At 38.1% G+C, this 20,040-nt stretch overlaps 1 protein-coding gene across 2 annotated transcripts in view; it reads right to left on the bottom strand.

Moving 5' to 3' along the window:
- The window catches only part of LOC117426757 (neurabin-1), a 28,463-nt gene extending 21,103 nt beyond the window's left edge, over positions 1-7,360 (bottom strand). The window contains exons 1-2 of one of the 2 annotated variants that reach the window (XM_034044699.3): positions 6,946-7,360; positions 4,466-6,307 (exon numbers count right to left, since the gene is read on the bottom strand). In XM_034044699.3, the coding sequence (XP_033900590.3) occupies positions 4,466-6,094 (1,629 nt within the window). In that variant the 5' untranslated portion in view covers positions 6,095-6,307; positions 6,946-7,360. The remainder of the gene's footprint in view (positions 1-4,465; positions 6,308-6,945) is intronic. The other variant, XM_034044700.3, reaches the window with a different exon arrangement.
- Positions 7,361-20,040: the final 12,680 nt, after the last annotated feature.

Below are 20,040 nucleotides of genomic sequence, written 5' to 3'. Positions count from 1 at the left end.
ACAGTACCATGCCGTACCTGCGTACGTCAAGTTTCCCATTCTATTCTATGATCGGTTTCTCAGTCTAGCGTTTCAGGTTTCATTCTCTAAGGCAGTGCTATTATTATTATTATTTTCAAAATCTGGTATCTGGGAAGGGGTTTAATGCAGTACCGATTCGAATTTCAGCTCCAGAGAAACCATTGGTTTAGCACAGTACTTATCGTAACTGCTTCCAACGACACTGCAGCACTTTCCAATGACTGCTAATATGCATGACTGTGCTACCTAACACAAAGAAATGTCACCACAGTACTAAAATATGATACAAAACATCATGCAGAACTGCAAGACGAAAGTACACTGCAGCAGTGTATTAAGACTACTTGTTAAAACGAACTTAAATTAACTACTGTCTGTGAAATACATGGGGGGGGGAGGGGCATTGACTCAGGCAGGGGTAAAATTACAGGCATTAACAACATTAGATTACATTTACAATTAGCTTAATTCAAAAGGTAGAGCACAGCACACAGTCACGCTATAGAATCAATTAGTACAGTTAATATATTGACTGGTGAAATAATTCAAAGTTGCTGCAGTACGTCCACTGTTTTGTCATTTCAAATATTTTCATAAAATAAAAGTAGCTACATTTAAAAAATATATAAACACAGGAAATCTTCACTCCACTAAAATAAATGGCTTTCCATTATCTCGAAGTAAGAAACTGAAGTGTCCTGTGTGAAAACACAACATGAACTAATAACTTACTGTATCATCCAAAGCAGCACTATAGCATTAAAATGTTCAATATTAAAAAAAATGCCTGTTCCAAGCTCTTGCAGTGTCAAAAAAATATAAAATGATCCAAAATATGTATTGTAGCGTAACAACAGGAAAACGCAATCAATCAGACTGCGGAGTCTGTATCATCTGATTCGAAACCGACAAACTCCACGTCTTCGTTATTTGAATCTTTATCATTGATGATGCAAGTAATTGTCTGAATCATTAATGCACAGAGTAACTACTTCTAGGCAGTTTTTTTCTATTCACATGAGCTGTGATATTTCCCCTCAGGTTATCAACATCACTGCATGGTTATTAAGAACCGGAAATGAATGGTGAAAATTTTACTTCCAGCTAAAAGATAGGGACGTGGATCGTTCAAACCGGGGCACTGACTTAGCACAATCCAGTACGTATACGCATATGTGTTTTTTTTATTATTGTGTGCACATTGCCATTGAAAAAATACACCAGGGGGCGGAGTTGAGAAGGCATAGTGTTTTTCTTCCTGTCAGTGCAGACACACTGAGCAGAACAGACGTGAGGAATAAAAATAAATTCAACGATGTCTTGACGTTTGTTTCTTTTTTTTGTTCTTCTGTCTTCCAGTTCATTTAATTCCTCTTCATCCAAACTGGCATGTCTACTTAATACTGTGGGATTTTTTACAGGTAACTGGTCACTCAGTTTCATAGTTACAGCTGTGCGTCTGTAAGCAAGTGTAAGTAAAATTGCTCGACCAATCACACTGCTTGTTTCATGTTCCATTACGAACCCTGACATTTATATATCTATCTATCTATCTATCTATATATATAAACAATGCATTAAGTGTTATTTACATCTATGGACATTGCCCATAAATGGTCAGACACCAGTGTCTTCAATCAAAATGATAAATTAACACTTTGCATTACAACTGTTTCATTGCTAGTTATAAAGTCAGCAACAAGCAGGTTCAAGCCAAGACTCCCAAAGCACATACAAACAAAAGCTTTCTTAGGGAATGCCAATTATACACAAAGCTCAAGTTTCATATAAACCTGGAGCAGTAATCCACATGACCAATTGTAAAAAGCCTTCCTTACAAAGCAGTATTTGGAGACGTTTTCAGTGTGCTGAATTAGCCGATACAGTAGATGCACACTGTTCCCTGTGCATGGTGCTTAGTAAGTGCTGCAAGTAAGTAGTATGAAAAGCGTAATCAAATTCAGATGATCAGTCCTGAAGATAAGCAGTAAGTCTGTAGACCAATCCAGTACATGTTACTTTGAGCAGGTTCAAGATATACACAATTAGAGCCATTAATATCATTAAAAATAGACTGCAATGACCTGCTGTTCATCATCCATCTATGTAAATATATGTGCAGACAGATAGGGTCTCCCATTTATCAAGAAACTTATCTTTGAATTCTGAAATGCAATAAAGAATGTAAACCAAGTTTTATAACAATTAGGAAAGCGGTTCTTTAATTACAAGTAATAATGCAAGTGTGGCATAAAGACCAACTGCGCATCTTCTTCTATTCAGCCATTGAACTTCAGACATTTATATTTATTTTGGCACAACACTGTATTCTTTTTTTTTTTTTTATTTGCTGTCCCACTACTGTACAGTGCAGACATATCAACACTCACTGCGTACAGTACATACTGTAGCTCCAGACACCAACTTTACTAGTCCACATATAAAGGTTGCAGCTGTGTTGCTAATTTAGGTCCACACAGCATGCACAGCACAGGAATCCAGTATCCATAGATGCTTGCCCTAAACTTTAACCACAAACGTATGCTAGACCAGCAGCATGGCAGAATTTGTTTTTGTAAATTAAGCACACCAAACTTATTTTATGTTACTATAGCCAAAAGTAGCGAAACGTTTCAGCTAATCCTTCCTCAGTGTAAAGCATACTTTAGAAGAACAGCAAAGTCACTAATATTTTCCTAAAATACAACACTTTCAAAGTCCTTCAGTTCCATGTGCTGCCTGCCACAAAATCTAAAAATGACTCCACTGCAGTTACTGTAGAAAAAATTGGTACTGCGGTTTCTATTTACAGTAACTGACCTATTCTTCTGAAAGGAAGATAAATTATCCTTCAGACACTTCTGTCTGTTCAACATTTCTGCATGCCGATACAGTAATGCACGGCACACACTGAATATTGTAACAAAAAAGTTCATAAATGACATTATAGAGCTGGGAGACTGTCCTGTGTGCATCTTTCCTCTCTACCTCAAAACCACACAATCTCTATACCTTTATATCTGGTTGGTTCTTTAGCTGTACGCCATTAAACCAACTGCTGCAATAACTACTAAACTAAGCATTATGTTATTTATTTATTTTAAATCACCTGGGGACATTATGTTTTTTTTGGGTATGTGACAGGGTGAAAGCCCTTGTGCCTGTTTATTTTGTTAATGTGTAATAAACGTGTGCATGAGCGCGAAACTGCAGCTTTCTGTGTCTCTCTACCTCCTGGTAACAGCTTGGCTGTGATGCTACCCTGTCACAGGGTAATTGAAATCTTCTGCCTCAGGGTTTCAATTTACCAGACAGTGTTACCTGACACATCCTCCTGAGTTTACACTTCTATTAAAATCAGAATGTTTGTTTATTCAGCTGTTAAAAAAGCCAATGTGAACAGAATCAAATGTTTTGACCTCATTTGTAGGCCTAATGTACTGCATGGAAATAAAGGCCATCAAATAAACTGTACAAAATACAAATTATTCAGAGTACCGAAGCAAAACATTTTTAAAAGTCTTCCCCTAGGTTTTAAAAAATTGTGCTTACGTACTGTGGTGAACTGCAGTCTTTTGTGCATGTGTGCTCTTTTCTAAAGATCACTTGCCCATACCATGGCCAGTTTACAGTCTGCGGGGTCAATATCCTTGCTCTTTAGGTATGGCCAGCTGGATGCATGCAGGAGCCCCCTATTAAACTTATCTGATGGACAACACCCCACACATACTGCTTCAATGCTGACATACTGTATGTAGTTCAAGATCCAGGTAATCATTTCCAGGCTTTTCATGGATTTCCTAATTCCTAGAGCCATAAACACTAACAAGTTAATGATGGACTAACACTGCCAAGATAAAATAAGAGCCCTGGGTTTCCAGCCATACATGTTGTTACATTTCACTAAAGAATGTCTAAATCCACAGCCAGCAGAAAGTTGACTTGGTATTATTGTAGGTCATATGCCCTCTATCTGTTGGAACTTAAATGATATAATTACACCATAGTCTGTGCACATAAATTAACACTATTGAGAGGCCCCCCTGTCCTTTCTAGTTAGAAATCCACCTGTGCTATCCTGCTTTGTGAAAGCTGCAGGACTGACAATGGACACATACTGTATGTTCTCTAGTAAGAGACATACTGTACAATTAAAAGTTTAATGAAGCAATACTACGGGGGCAGAGAAAAAGGCTAATGATGTTATTTAAGGCCAGGACAAATATATAAAACTTACATTACACCTATGAAACTAAAATTGCTTACGATTGTAAGTCGCCCTGGATAAGGGTCTGCTAAGAAATAAATAATAATAATAATAATTTTAAAAATGCCGAAATATTGTTTCAAATAACCTCTTGAAAGCATCAATTCCTAAGTTGTTTTGTATTACAACAAGAAAACTCCCAGGTTTCCCCAACTTAACCACTTAAATTTAAAATACCTGTATTGGTGATGTCGAAAACTTAATCTTCCTTCGTGGTAATGGGTCGTCTTCATCAGAAAGACCAGGAATCTCATTCAAGTCTGCACCAGACTGGTATTCCTCTTCATAGGCCTCCTCCTCAGCCTTTGGTTCCGTTTCCTGGTGCTCCGATTCTGTATCCTTATCATCTACAAAAGCTGCATTCTCTATGCCATATATGTTTGGGGATAACTTGACACTGTTGTTCTCAACCTGTTCCTCAATTTCACTCTCTTCTTCTTCTTCCTCCTCCCCATCGCCTTCCTCTGGGTAATCTTCAGCAACCTTGCTGTCTGATTTCTGTACTTCCTGCACAATACCGTGACCACTTACTACTTTTTCTACTGTATTCTCAACTTCTTTTCCATCCACTGGGAAATCCTGTTTCTCCTCCTCTAAAAAGGGGTTCATAGGATGTTCCCTCTGATCCGGTTTCGGCGATTCAGCTTTCAGCTCCTCAAAAACATCGTTTTCGTATTCGTTTTCATCACTTTCCGAAGACTCGTTTTGTACTACGACCAGCTCCGCCCTGACCATGCCCACTGCTGTGTGATCCAAGGTTGCATCCTTTTCAGGCAGCTTGGCAGAGCCTGTATTGATGAGCACATCCCCATCAGCCTTACCTGCTTCAGATGATTCTTCCCTTTGAAAGTTAAAGCTGTTGCTGACCAATGAGGATGGTGTTTGCTTTTGATCTCTAAAGGAAGGGCTGGATACAGAAGTGCTACCAATGTTAGGTTTAATAATGGCGTGCCCAATAGGAGAGGTTGGCTTAGCAAGAGCTGAGGGTCTGTGTACAGTTTGCTGGCTTTCTGTTTCAGGTTGCCCTTTGCAGGAGAGTCTGTTAGGTTCTTCATTGTCACTATCCACCATGAAGTTTTCCAGCCTTCTTGAAATGGGGCCAGCATTCAGTGATGACAACCTGGATACATGATGTTTGCCTCCCTCGCTGTCACTCCTCTCACTTTGCCATCCTTTAGTCAAAGAGGTTGGGCTTAGATCAGACTTTAAGCTGCTCACAGTATTCTCTGATGACCCTGATGAATGCCTGGGACTTTTGCCATCATCAGACACGCTTCCCAGTGAGACCCTGGCTTTGGTTTTAGTAGGAGAGTGTTTTTCAATTGGAGTTTGATCCTTGATGCCTCTTTCAAAGAGTTTTCTGGTTTCCGAAAACTTTCCAGAAAGCGCTATTTTATCGAAATCTCCATCTTCACTCTTGGGTGCCTTGTCAGAAGTTGGTGATTCTGGGCTGGTACTACCATGAAAACTAGTTTTTGGCACACTGGAGGTTAATGGTGCCTTTGGCGGAGACACTGCAGGTATTTCATTCCTTCCCATTATTTTAACCTCTGTATTTTCATTTTGCTGACCATCCATCTGAAGGAATATGTTCTTGATTTTATTTATACGAGTACCAAAAGGCCTTCCCCTTGTGTCTTCTCTGTCATCACTTGATCCATTAGTGTAAGACTTTTGCAAAGCACTATCACTGGGTTTAGCCCCATCAAAGGAGCATTTAATCGCGTGGAAATCCGATTTGTATGCATTTCTGTGGGGAGAAGCACTCCTTAGCGTCCGGTCGCCTTTGCTCTCGGTTTTTATCATTTTGAAGGAATCAATTAAAAAAAGATGATTGGATAAGGTATAAAACACCCACGTACAGGAAAATGAGTGGGTAAAGTTCGCTGCTGCCTGTTCGTTACTGTTTCAATTGGATAGGAACATGTTTACATTAACAAATAGCCATGAATTTTCTGGAACGCAGTGTAGCAATCCTGTCTTGACGTCTTTTCTTCAGAAAGGCCAGATCGTGGTCATCTACAAAGAAAAACGTATAAATGAACATCAAAGAGCCACTGAAGCTAATACTAATCTCTGCCCATTGGGTTTCTGTCTTCAAGTCTGCTATCTCGCCAAAACAAATCAATTGTTGTACTGTTTGGCACTGCCCGCGCTACCTGTATCAAGTTAAACCAACTGCTAAACCGAAAGTTTAGTAATAGTCACATTTGAAAAAAGGCTAGTACAAAACTAGAATCCAATCGAAGCTCAAGATCCCAGTTACTCGTTCTTTGTAATCAAAAGCAGACACAGATAATCTGTGAGAATGGACTATACTTCGGTAGCAGCCCCCACTCCGCTTTCTCTTATATAAAGAAATTCCACACCTAGTAATACTAGTAGTATTTCTTAAAAAAAAAAAAAAAAAAAAAACGATTAAACCACCGACATAAAGTAGTTAAACTAATATATAATAACGATTACCAGTAAGAAAGTAGCTAAACACAGACACCGCAATGCAATCTGACTTTAGAAACAGTTTATGTACTGAAAATGATGCAGTCCCCTCGAAACTAGTCTAGAGACACTGGGATCAGCTCCTGCGCAAGTTTCCCATAATCACCAAATCCTCAAAACAAAGCGTGGTAGCCATAGAAAGTTTTAAAGAGCTTTACCTCCAATTTTAGTTTTTGCGTCTTGGTGAAACTAGGTTAGGTCTTTGTAATTTTCATGTCCAGGATTTCAAACTCTTATCATTCCTCCACCGCCATCATTCCCTCTGCTGCGTTTCCCTTCTCCCTCCCCAAACACACACAGACCTGTCGCCCCGCCGCGCGTGCACAGCGCTCCCCGGCGCGCCACGCTGATAGACTCGATCGTGAACGCGCACGGGCACACATTCCTGTAGCTGCAACCGCCTTCCTTCCCCCCTCGACTGAATGGATGCACAAGCGAATGAGAAAGCATGGGAACGGCGTGGGAACGCACAGACTTCCCACCGCAGCACGGTGCGACAAGAAGTTAGTAAAGGAGGATAGCAAAGATTTTGTTCTGTAATCTTTTGTAACTTAACCCTTTCACGCATTAATTATTTTTTTTAAAAATATCTGAAAAAAGCAGTTTTGGACACGTAATATATTTTTTCCAATTATGTTTCTATTGCTTTATATGGGGGGAAATGGCATCCCCATATGAAGCAATCATTAATTTGCGTCGTCCATATGTCCATCTAAATACTAGAATTCAGAGAGGTTTTTTTTATCCGTCCCTATATGAGTCGCCATGTGTTAAAGGGTTAAACTTTATATTATGACAAATTCTGTGCCACGCAGTAAACCGTTAAGGACCATAGTTTTTTTTTTGTTTTGTTTTCCATATTGCTGTTTAAAAAATTACTAAATATAAATCTTTTAGGCTAAATTATTTTTGACGTTTGAAGCCACACCCAGCACCACCCAAAAACAAACCTGTGTAGTGTTACTTTCACAGGTACGCGGATAAAAAGTGGTACGCAGTGCCAGTGCACAACACTTGCTCGCGTATGCTTAAACAACTTCCGCTTTCCAAACACAGACGTGCCCGTTCAAATCTGGTAGTTAAGCTGTTTTCGTGCTTTTCTATTTTTTTTTTTAAATTTAAGTTATCATAATTTTCCACCATTAAGAAAACAGTATGCGAATATTTTTTTACTGCAGCAATTTTGCGGTAGACTGATCATTTTGTCTTGTTCGTCGTGAATTGTTTTTTTTTTCTTTTTAGAGAAATCGATTGTCTGTTTCCAGTTTAAGTTTGCAAAAAAAAAAAAAAACAACTATAATTAATGGTTTGCAAAAAAATAATGTCTAATTAATGGTAAATGTACCTTTGTTTGACAATAGGAAAACACATCACATCGCAATTGATTGCACCTGTACAAAAATCTCACAGCATACCACTGTCTAACATTACACAGGACAAGTTTTGGTATGCGTACCACATTGTGACGATGTACCACTTTATAACACTACACCGGTTCTTATTTTACTATAGTGCCTGTAGTTTAGAGACACAAAAATTAGTACTGTATACTGGAATAAATATGCCAGATAACATTACATTTTCAGGCAATAGATGGTATGCAGTTATGCTGGGTAGTGTTTGGTTTACTTGTTTGACTTCTGGTATGCTGGGTGATTTTCATTGGGGTAAACTTTAGATAATGTGCATTTTGCCCCAATAACAGTAATCTCTGTTAAATGTTGTTCACTAATCTATCATCTGAGCAGCCACCTTGGCTTGTTATGGCTAGTGGTTCCACCAGGCTCAGAATGAATACATCCAAGGCCTTTCTCCATTCTTTCTACACAGCAGCTTAGTGTGAAACAGCTGCAAACAAACTTATATCTGTTGAATTGTGGCGGAAACCACAAATATGCTTAATAAAGTAGCAGGGTGTGTAACACGTTGTATCTTTTTATTGTACAGTGTTATTAAGGGGGAGGTGAGGACTTTGATATGCTCAAAAGAAAATGGAGACCTATATAATCACTACTGTACATTAAACTAGATCGTGTTAAAGTCTGTTGCAACCTGTACCCAGATGTTCAATGATGACCCAGCATGCATTTTCAGTGCCTAGGCCATATTGTACATTCACTTTTAATTGTAATAATACGTTTCTTTGTTTTTTACAGTGTAAAAGGAAGTTCTGTTTCTGTGATCACAATACCAAATTGCTGAAGGTTTGAGGTCATTAATGCTACATTTTGTGTAATGTGTCTGGCTTTTTAGCAATTGACAATATCTGAATGGACTTAAACGCTGTGTTTGATGGACATGCTGGGAAGAAAATGGAAAGTACAGAACCGTGCACCGTTGTATAAACAATTTTTTAAGTTTTAAAAGTGTGATAGGAAAGAAAAAAAATATTTGAACAAATATTTTAATTCTGGAGTGCACTTTTATTTTACCAGGTATTGTGGCACTGATTCAGACAGTGAGTTGTTCAAAGAAGAATATCTTTAGTTACTCTTACAACCAGTTTCCTAGGGTTCCCATTCTGCAAAAGACTGATTAATATGCAGACTCGTCTCCTTCTGTCGCTGTAGTGTCAGGTTGCTTCTGAAGCACAGCTGGACAATCGGGAGAGATGATAGTTATTGGAAAACAAGGTCACTGGTTTAATTAATGGTATTTGTTTTGAATTAGATTAGGTCATCTGCATTACAGATGTCTGTCAAAATCCAACTTTTTAGATGTCTGGAAAATATTGCCGTGGCAATCAATATGCAAAACCAAAGATTCTGTTTTAACCCATTAACCATACTTATTTTACAACTTCAATTGTCTGCTTCAGTAAGATCTGCTTTTATATAAATGGAAGTGGGGGGGATTCCAAGCACGGAGTAATTGAAAGTATGGGCTGCTATCATCCCCCAGGATCGATGTTTGGATGCTGTGAGGGGGTGATAGATTGGACAATCTCTCAACAACTCAGCTTTCACATTGCACATGCCATAATAAGCACGTGTGTAGAGTTATGTTTAGAACTTTTTTTTTCAGTATTGTATTTTTGATTACATAGTCTTGTAGCTTCATCATCACTTGGCCAATTTCTTGAAGTTTTAAGTTTACTTTGGTATTGTAAACAGTTCTACTTGGTAAGTATGTGTACCACAGAGGCTTGGAATTACCTCAGTATTTTTAGAGCGTGTTCAATGTATGCAAGCCCTGCTGTAATTGACACAGGCCTGAAACTCCTTTTATCTGCAGATTAGATCTGTTTTTTATGTACTGCTACATTAGCAAATCATTAAGGGGCAGCAGTGTGGAGTAGTGGTTAGGGCTCTGGATTTTTGACCGGAGGGTTGTGGGTTCAATCCCCAGTGGGGGACACTGCTGTTGTACCCTTGAGCAAGGTACTTTACCTAGATTGCTCCAGTAAAAAAAAAACAACTGTATAAATGGGTAATTGTATGTAAAAATAATGTGATATCTGTATAATGTGAAATAATGTATAATGTGATATCTTGTAACAATTGTAAGTCGCCCTGGATAAGGGCGTCTGCTAAGAAATAAATAATAATAATAATAATAATTATGGTTAAATATTTTTTCAGTGATTCCTATGTGTATTTCCAGACCAAAAATGTCTTGGGCTCAGATTAAAAAAATGTACTTTTGAAAATGGAACATCTCGAGCATTTGTAAAGGCCAAAGCTGGCGACCAGTTCTGCATGAATGTCACGGCTGCACAGTTCCTACTCTTTCGTGACTTGGGTGGTAACTACAGTACCAAGGTGACAATAAAGAACACAGTGGAGGTTTCACACAGCTTCCAGCCTTCCCTATATCTGCATTTATGTTTCATTGAGATTCTGAAAAGTAGATTTTTGTGAACAGGGTAGGTTGCTTTCCATCTTATTGTTTGGACATTTTGTAAGTGAAACTAAACTAAAACATACATGACACCTTTGGCCACTAACAGCACATAGAAAGTACAAACTATTCTTAACAGCTTGTGTTTAATTATGTCCAGACCACATTTATCACTATTGAATAAGGGCTTTAAATGTAAGAACTTTATGTGACATACTAACAGAAACACAGACAGAGCCTCAATAACTTGCTAAAGCAGGATCTTGGCAAGTTCCAACCCAATTGGCTAAATGGTTCACTAGGTAAATGTAATTGTGACATACAAACAGACAGTGAGATGGACATACAGGCAGCCTCCATTTACCTCATATTCTCAAACTATCAATAACCTGTGCTAAAGAATAGACTCCATACACCACCAGATATTCATACACTAAAGAAGGTCTTCAGCAAGTTTCATGACAACTGCACAATTGCTAGATTCAGTACATGTAAAAATGTAGTTGTACGGACAGTTGGTTTGACAGACAGACAGTCTTCATTTACCCCTATATTCTGACAATAATACGAACATGGGGGAAAAAGAAAGTCCTTATCAAGTTTCATCACATTTAGATACAGTAAGTGGTTCTCTAGATGAATGTAAAAATGCAAGTGACGTGGCACTTAGCTGTTCTCTTGATCTATACAAAAGTGTGACATACATCCGAATGCCTCTGCTATATACCACTATATGCATCACATGCTGGTGATAATTACAATTTATCAAAAGGGCGTCAGATCATTAAAATAGAGGTGGAAACCGCAAACACAACAACAGGAACTGTGAAACAAAGAGCTGTGTAGTAAAACATGTATGAAAAGTTATTATTCACAGCACTGGGTCCACAAGAGGAGGTGATACCATTATTTGAAGGTGAGATAGCAAAGTTTGTATTGCAGTTTGTAAAGCATAAAGCTGAACTATTTTTCTACTTTTGCCTGCATAGTACTTCTGTTATGTGCACTATGGGAAATGATAAAGGTAATCTGAAAAGGGTGTGTATATGTGTACAGTGTATTTGTCTTGTGGCAAAATATGACTTCTTGAAAGCTCTTCTGTATAATTAAACAATCCTTGGTTTGTAGACTAGAGTTCTCAATAGGTATGACAAAATATGACCTAGGAATTTTCATGACTGTTTTATATTAGGTAGCTTTCTACTGTACCTTGCATTCTTTTATAAGTAAGGACAAGTCATGCATGTGGAAACACAGGTAATTACCCAAGCAATCAAAAAATGAGTTGTTTTTAAATGTTCTCACACTTTTGGGATGTAGCTATGCTGGTTATGGCCATCATTATTTTTTGGTACACTTAAGTATGACCGCTGCGGCGCTTTCCAAATTGATCAGGGATTCTTTATTATTTTCCTTTTGATTTATAAGTCTTTGTTCTACTCCAACCTTCCCAACTACAGTGTAAATATAGCCAAGTTGCTGCACTGCTCAACCAAAAGTGGTCTGAATCGAAACTGTAGTCTTCAGTACCTGACAACTGGGCTTGGATGTACTTTGTGTTTGGAGATCATTAAACTATTTCAAGTGACAATCAGAATTGGATAGGAACTCTTTGTCAGCTCAGCTAATAGCTTGTGAATGAAGGTAATAACCGTTTTGAAAAAGAAGCTATTGAAAATAATAATGTATTATTCTCAAAAAGGATGTCTGAAACACATCTTTTGACATTTAACTGATAGCGCAAGTTCAGTCTGAGAAGGAGCAAGATGCTTTTCCATGCAATGCATTGAGTGCATGTCTGCAATTTTGTGGCTGTCATTACATGCCATTCATCGATGCGCTTTGCTATAATGTGAATCAATTATTCTTTCTAGCAAGTTGTTCTCTTTTCACTGCTGATCTGTCTGATTTAAAGACCGGAGAAGAGCTGTATATTGAAATAATTTAATGATTCCACTTTTTAAGACTATATTGTGTTGCGAATCAATATCAGAAAAGAATGAAACAGTACAATGAATGCAGAAGGGAAGTTGGTGTTGGAGCAGGTAACTCCGGTATGATTGAACAGGTTGCTATTTAAGCCCAGCCTTTTTAAGTGTTAGGATTCAATTGCTGCAGTAGGAAATTTATGACATTCTGTAGCCTGCATATAAAAAATAAACAAATAACAGATCCTCTCCCATTAAAATAAGAGCAATACTGCTTATTCTGCTAAATTTAAACATCCCAAGTTTAATGCAGATTATTCTTAATGCAAAACAGTCACATATACATTATGCAATAAAACGTGCTGCAGTAATATTTGGTAATCTATTTTTCTAAAACTCTTTAAACTAACAATGTTACACAGGAATTTGGTAGAAATGATGCATTAAAAATGATCCTAATTTAAATAACTTTTTTTTCTAGCCAGTACATTAGATTATGAAATACCAGCACTTACCAGACAAAGGGTATCTTGCTTAGGGATTGAATTTATAACTAAAGTGTTTCATCTTAAGAAAGCAAGAATAGTAATAAGCAGCTGGAATCATATTTTATTTCCAGTGGTACAGTAATTTATATTTCTCATTATAGACTTGTGAAACAGTATCTCAGTTGTTCACTGCCCTAGAGATCTGCTACCATTTCCCTGTACTGGATTTCTGGTGTTTCCCAGGTGGCTTAAGGACCTAGATTTTAAAAATACCACCCAATCAACGAGTTACAAGAGAATGGAGCTGAATGAGACCAGAGAAAAAAGGGTTGTGGTATACACTCATTCACGTCAGGTAAAAAATAGGAGATCTCCTGGCAGTCGTCAGTAGTTTTTTGCTGATGGAGGAATACAACACCTTGTATATTAAACTTTGAGCTTAGCTGTAATATCCCATACTTGTTTTCTAATAAAAACTTGATTCCTGGTTTCCTGTTGGTTTACATTCCCTAAAAGTAGTTTCAGATACATGCACACAACCTTTCCTCCTTGAAGACCTTGTTGCCAGAGCTGTTCTGGTGTTCTGCAAACTAAACAGACACCTGCAGCAGCAGTACGTATTCTCTACAAGCTCTACTGCAGCTCAAGGAAGCAAAATACAAATGTTAATTAATGAAAAACGTGGCTCTCCGCTCTCCCCCTCCCACATGTTGTTTTTGTTATACTGCTAACATTTTGCAAGGAGCCGCTGCAGATCTTACATTTTCTCCATGTGTTCATAAAGATCTGAATTTATAAAAATATTGCTATTTGAATATTTTGAGAGATAACAAAGATCAGTTTGTAAAGCATAAAGCTAAAAACATTTCTTCTTTTACCTGCATAATCCTGTGCTCTGTTCTCTGTTCTCTGTTATGTGTAGTGCGTGAAATAATAGCAGTAATCTGAAAAGGGTGTGTATATGTGTACAATGCATATGTCTTATGGTGAAAGACTGCGTTCTTGAAAGCACTTCTCAAGCACAATTAAAATTATCCTTTAAGACTGAGCACTTTCTGTGGACTAGAAAACACATGGCTGTTTAGTTCACTGTGACCAAGTCAGCATGATGCTTATGTTACTGCTAAAGCTACCTTAGATGTAAACTATCTGGTAAGCCAGCAGTGTCTGGTTTCTGGTGAAGCAGAGGGCACCTAGAGCTAAACTGTAGAAACACTGTGCTGCACAGTCACTGTCCCCGGTGGATGAATCCTATTTGAGAGTAAAATAGGTCATGATTGGGAGGCACTGCAGCCTTAAATTTGTATGGGGCACTGAGTCTGTAACTAGAAAACTGAACAACTTTCCATTTAGTGTATCATTTCATCACAAAAATTGCCCATTATTATCATATTTTATGTATTTATTTATTTATCTATCTATTTATTATTATAAACCTTTATCGTTTTTAATAATTGTAAAATGTTGTCTCACTTACCAGATAGTTTCTTGCTATTTCACCTTTAGTTCTGAATTATTCCCCAGATAATCTACCGTTCTTGGGGGTGGGGGTGGGGGTGGGGGTGGGGGTGGGGGGGGGGGGGTGGGGGGGGATGCTGATTTTTTCCCCGCCTAAATATGAGTCTTCAGAATGCACACTAAAAAGGGTTGGGACAGAAAAGATCAAACAGCATCCCAGATTGCTGATGATGTTGATGTGTTGAGACTTCAAAACTGGGTTTGTGACACACCTGCAATCTTCCTGGCTTGTAGACTTCTTAAAGATTTTTCTAAAGATATTCTTGCTAAAATCTAGAGATATATTTTAATATACAGCAGTTCTGGGGATCTGTACAAGCAGCCCATAAAAAGTGCTGTACATTATTCTGTATGGTTTTAGCAGTGCACCAGTAATAAAACCAAACTTGTATTTAATTTGTAGCACAGGAGCATTAGCAATTGAGGAAATCTGTTCCTCTCAAAATACTTGTTTTTATTAACTGACTGGGCATTTTAACTTCGCTGCGAATGCCTATTCAGAAATACAACTAGTTTTTAAAATGCCACTTTGTGTATGAATGGCCAGGGTGTGTTTATGTAGTTTCTGTTTTTTAATTCTCTCTCTTTCTCTCAATTTTTTTTAATCACAGCCTATATTGCTTTCTGGAAACCCAAATTACACTGCAAAATACTGAGAATGCGTACTTTTGGTGCAAAACGTCTTTCAAAAGTTAGTAACCCAAGAAATATGTATTTACAGGCAGTTCAACATTTCCTGTTGGCTGCAGCAGCACCTTCTCCTTCCTACATTTCTAAAAGAAAAGTTCCTGATTGCTGGGTTCATCGAATATTTAGCTATCTAAATTACAATGTTGTGGGTTTCATTTTGAAACTCCAAGGCAACACTACAACACACAATAATGTAAACTTTGCTAACCTCAAATTGGCCTTGTAGCCACACTAGAGGCCTTCACTACACTGTATGTACCTGATGAATCTGAGCAGACCTGCATGGAATGTTTTATTCTTTCTATCAATGAAAACAGGAAACAACCTATTAATTATGCTTTATAAAGCATGCTAGTGGTGATAGTTAGATTTTAAAGATGGAAGAAAGATTACAAAATGATAGTTACTAGCTTAATAGTAATGTGGAAATAATTTAAAGATGTGTTTCCTTGTAAATAAATAGTAGGCCTTTGGAACGATGAGTGAACTATGGACAATGAAAACATTAAAAAAAAGTGAACATTTTTAGTAATTCTCTTCTTATATTATCAAGTGTATCTAAACAAGAAAAGCTTTTGTAGTAACTTCCCTTTACCTCTTTGGAATATCTCACCTTGACAGGAAAATGTGTCTGGTATCTCTAGATTTCAGTGTATTTAGTTATTGTGTATATGGCAGGGCTGAGGCCCTGCACATGTACATAGAGTATTTTTGTTTGTTTAATTTTGTAAATAAAGTTTGTTTGAATTTAAGTTTGTGTTAAATGTGGCAGGACTGGGGTTATAATCCTGTAGTGATAAGGCAGGTGTGTAATGTTGTCAGGTGTTAATTGACTTATTGATTATCAATTAACCCTGTCCATCTGCTATAAAAGAGGAGCTGGAAAACCAGCCCTTGGTTATCAGCAAGCTGGAGTTAAGTCTATGGATCGGCTCTGTCTAACCAGGGCAGTGAGCCAAGCTGACGACCACTGTGTGTGGAACCGGGGGCGTCAGTGCAACCTGTACAACCAAAATGAGTTTAGAGGATTTTAAATCCCGCCCAGTGTATTTGAGTGTATGTCAGGGAGAAGATTCCTGCACTGGGAGCAGCGCTGAGATGCTTTTTGGCTGTTTTTACCCACTGTGTTTTGTTTTGTCTTTTTTGTGTTTTCTGTTACACTTGCTGTATGTCTGCCTGAGCTGTGCCATCGCTGGTATTGTCACATGGTTATTTTGTTTGTGAATAAATCCTGAGTGGCGTGTCAACATCACCTCCGTGTCTCTCTCAATGTCACCTCTGTGTCTCTCTGAGTCTGTCAATGGATAACCCACACCCCTATTACAATGAAGAAAATGTGTTTTTGTTAGTTTTTTTCCCCCTATAGAAGCCCTAGAAATAGCACCTTAAACATCAGTATACCACGGTAAAACCATAACAAAGCGTGGTAATGCAAAGACAAGTACGTTTTGTATGTCTGTGTTTGCAGATTACCATGCCTTATCTGTAACCTAGTTAAGGACTTCTGCCAAGATTCAAACAAAAGAAAAGAGACCTGATAGGCCCAAACATCCACTTTCAAGTTTTCAAGGGAATCTATTGTTTGAAGCATTCTTGTTCATCTTCATTGCTGACAAATTTATTCCAGATGTAATTGACCATTTCCTGTCTGCTTGTCAGTGTATGTAATGGTGTTCACTTGCACACAGTGTGTGTGTGTGTGTGTGTGTGTGTGTGTGTATTAACATTGTCCCCTAGAATCTCCTAGCAACAGCAATAGGACTCTGCAGGCAGCCATGTAATTTGGGCCAGTTTTTTTTTTTTTTTTTTTTTTTTTTTTAATAGGAGAGTTCAATACTGGCATTGTCACACTCAAAGTTTCCGTGGTAACAGCTTAACAGTTTTCTTTTCATGACTGTATCTTGTAATCACCACAAAACTAGAGGAATCATATTTGGCAGATAGAAGTTTGGTCAAGAATTAGATGTGACATTTTTTGTAAATTACATTAAATTTGATTAACAAACAAGGTTTATCAATTGGTAAAACAGTATTCATGCAGTTTCAAATTAATTGATTTATTTGTACGAGCTGAAAGTGCAAACATCATGATAACTTTGTAGTCAGGGCTCGTAGGTGCAATTTCATTACTTTGGAGCTCCCATAAGCCTTTGGGGTCTCTGATACCTTTTAAAGCAATAACACTCTTAAAGGGGTAACAGCAGTGTACAATTGGGTTTGTTACAAGGTTCATGAATGGTCAGTGTGAAGACAAGATCCTTTTGAGACATACGTGCCACAACATACATGCCAACAGTCCCTATATGGTCGGGACATTCCCGATTTCCTAGCAAATGTCCCACGTCCCGATGCATAGGAAGAAAGTCCTGACATTTAACCATAGAATAAAATTAATGTATTCTGCACAGTAGAGTTAGTGAAATCCACACGCTGTGCTTTTCGTCCGGCTGACACATCTGCTGATCACTAACTTATGCAAAGGTAGGAACGCTTCGTTATGTCTATTTTTACTGTCGTGGTGGTCGTGTCGTGTTGAGTTGGGGGGGACATGTCTATCATATGATAATGAGTGCTTTTTGCGTATGACTCCTCCCATGTATATGATGCATGTGACCCCCCCCCCCCCCCCAAGAGGAGCATCCCGCTGTAGTTGACAAATTGGCCAACAGTAACAGTTTGCTAACCAAAACACATTTGGAAATGAAAGTCGTTTTTCAAAAAACATTCTGGATTTAAAGCATGTAAATTAACACAGTGAATTATTCATCAGGGAATGTGAACACTATTTATAGATGTTGGTCAATTTAGTAAAACCACACTGAGCTGACCTGCCATGGTTTTGTGTATAATTCGTTTCCTTTATTGAAGTGTAAGTAGCAGGTTAACCTTGACTTTGAATTGTTGATGTTTGCTTAGTGGTGGCAGTGTATCCAAATAACTTTTCAGTTGATTTTGTTATTATACATTTATATATAAAAAAGACAATCTATTAATGAGTCGGCACTAACATAAGTCACTATTGAGCATATGTCGCTAAGCCCAGCTATCCCAAGGCAAAATATGTGGTTTGTATAGACTGTTAGATGGTTTGTATGACAGCTGTACAGATTAGTAATATGTAAATTCTGCATTAATAACAAATGGCATTACTTTGCTTTGTCTTTAAGAACATTTACTGTTTTACCATAGTAATAAATCCTAATAATCTTAATGTTTTATTCTAATTTTCAGAACATGGATGAGCGCACACAGTAAGGCAGGTGCTTCACTTCGAGGGTTTGCTGTTTTTAAAGTTGGAGATAAAACTTAGAAGAAGAGTCAAGCAGACAAACATTTTAGCTAATGGCTTTATCAAAAGCACATTGACGTGGCACTGTAAGGACTTTTTAAAGTTCTGGATGTTGCATGTTGAATGATGTAAGTTTGCCATCTAGGAAAGACAAAGTCAAAAAATAGGAGGGTACTGCAGGCCCCTCCTTCAAAGAGGGACATGGTTGGGCTGTGCCTGAAAGGTTACCGTGACGATGATGAGAGGGGTAACAAACATACCATCCAGCTTTTCCATTAAACATTAAATTAATAACAATTGATATATTGAAAGTAGAAAACTCTGGTGTACTGTATATGCAAAAATGCACTGGGAGATGGTTCCTGTTTTTCATATGGAAATTTATTTCCCTTTTCACCTTTTTTTGTTGTTTCATGTGATGATGTTTTTCCCTGCATTTGAGAGGTAAAGGTAACTGGGTACTGTAGCAGATTCTGGAATAATAAATAATTAAAACCAAGAACTACATGCATCTAAGCCTGTTCCAGTCCTGGAGGGCCAGTGTCCCTCCTGGTTTTTGTTCCAGCTGTATGCTAAATTACTTAATTGCACCAATTAAGTGCTTATTAGAAGCTTAATTGGTCAGTTGGAACAAACACCAAGAGGGACATCGACCCGCCAGGGCTGGAATTGCCCATCCCTGATCTAAGCAGTGAGTCAGTGGCTGATGATGTCAAAGCTGTGTATTACATACTCTTATAGCACAGTCATGTGATCACTGGTTATTATTTGTTTATTTAGCAGACGCCTTTATCCAAGGCGACTTACAGTCACTAGGGTGTGTGAACTATGCTTCAGCTGCAGAGTCACTTACAATTACGTCTCACCTGAAAGACGGAGCACAAGGAGGTTAAGTGACTTGCTCAGGGTCACACAATGAGTCAGTGGCTGAGGTGGGATTTGAACCGGGGACCTCCTGGTTACAAGCCCCTTTCTTTAACCACTGGACCACACAGCCTCCGAAACGTTAAAACAGTGAGATGAAAGTCTACTGTGTTTGTAACAAGCAGTTATAGAATTGGAGATTAAATATAGTCTGACTACGCCACCGGGGAATTACACCCCAGAAATAATAATTAATAATAATTAATAAATAATTTATATATGTAGTAAGGGCCAAGGGGAGCAGCTTGAGAGAGCCACAGTAGACACATGCCGTACTATAGAAGTAAAAATAGCTGGTTTGCCTATTATTTGTTAGATACTGATTTTCGGGTTACGTTCACGTCTGTGAGTTTGTTTGAGCGTTGCTTTAAGGGGCGGGTAAAGGCTCAGGGGGAAGACATGTCTTGGTTAATCTTAAGAGCAGCAAATAGACTTAACCTTCCTTATGTGGGGTATGCAGTCATGGATTTTGAAGTGGGGAGTGTGGTGTCATGATTGTTAAAGGTGATTGTCTGGGTTCCTGGCCTGTACTTCTGGGAATTAATGTTGTTTCTGCCTGTTGACAGGAATTGTTCC

The sequence above is a fragment of the Acipenser ruthenus genome, chromosome 11 (genome assembly GCF_902713425.1).
Source record: "Acipenser ruthenus chromosome 11, fAciRut3.2 maternal haplotype, whole genome shotgun sequence".
In the NCBI taxonomy this organism is placed as follows: domain Eukaryota; kingdom Metazoa; phylum Chordata; class Actinopteri; order Acipenseriformes; family Acipenseridae; genus Acipenser; species Acipenser ruthenus.
Note: the sequence above shows the minus strand (reverse complement) of the source record. Positions and strands in the feature narration are given on the sequence as shown.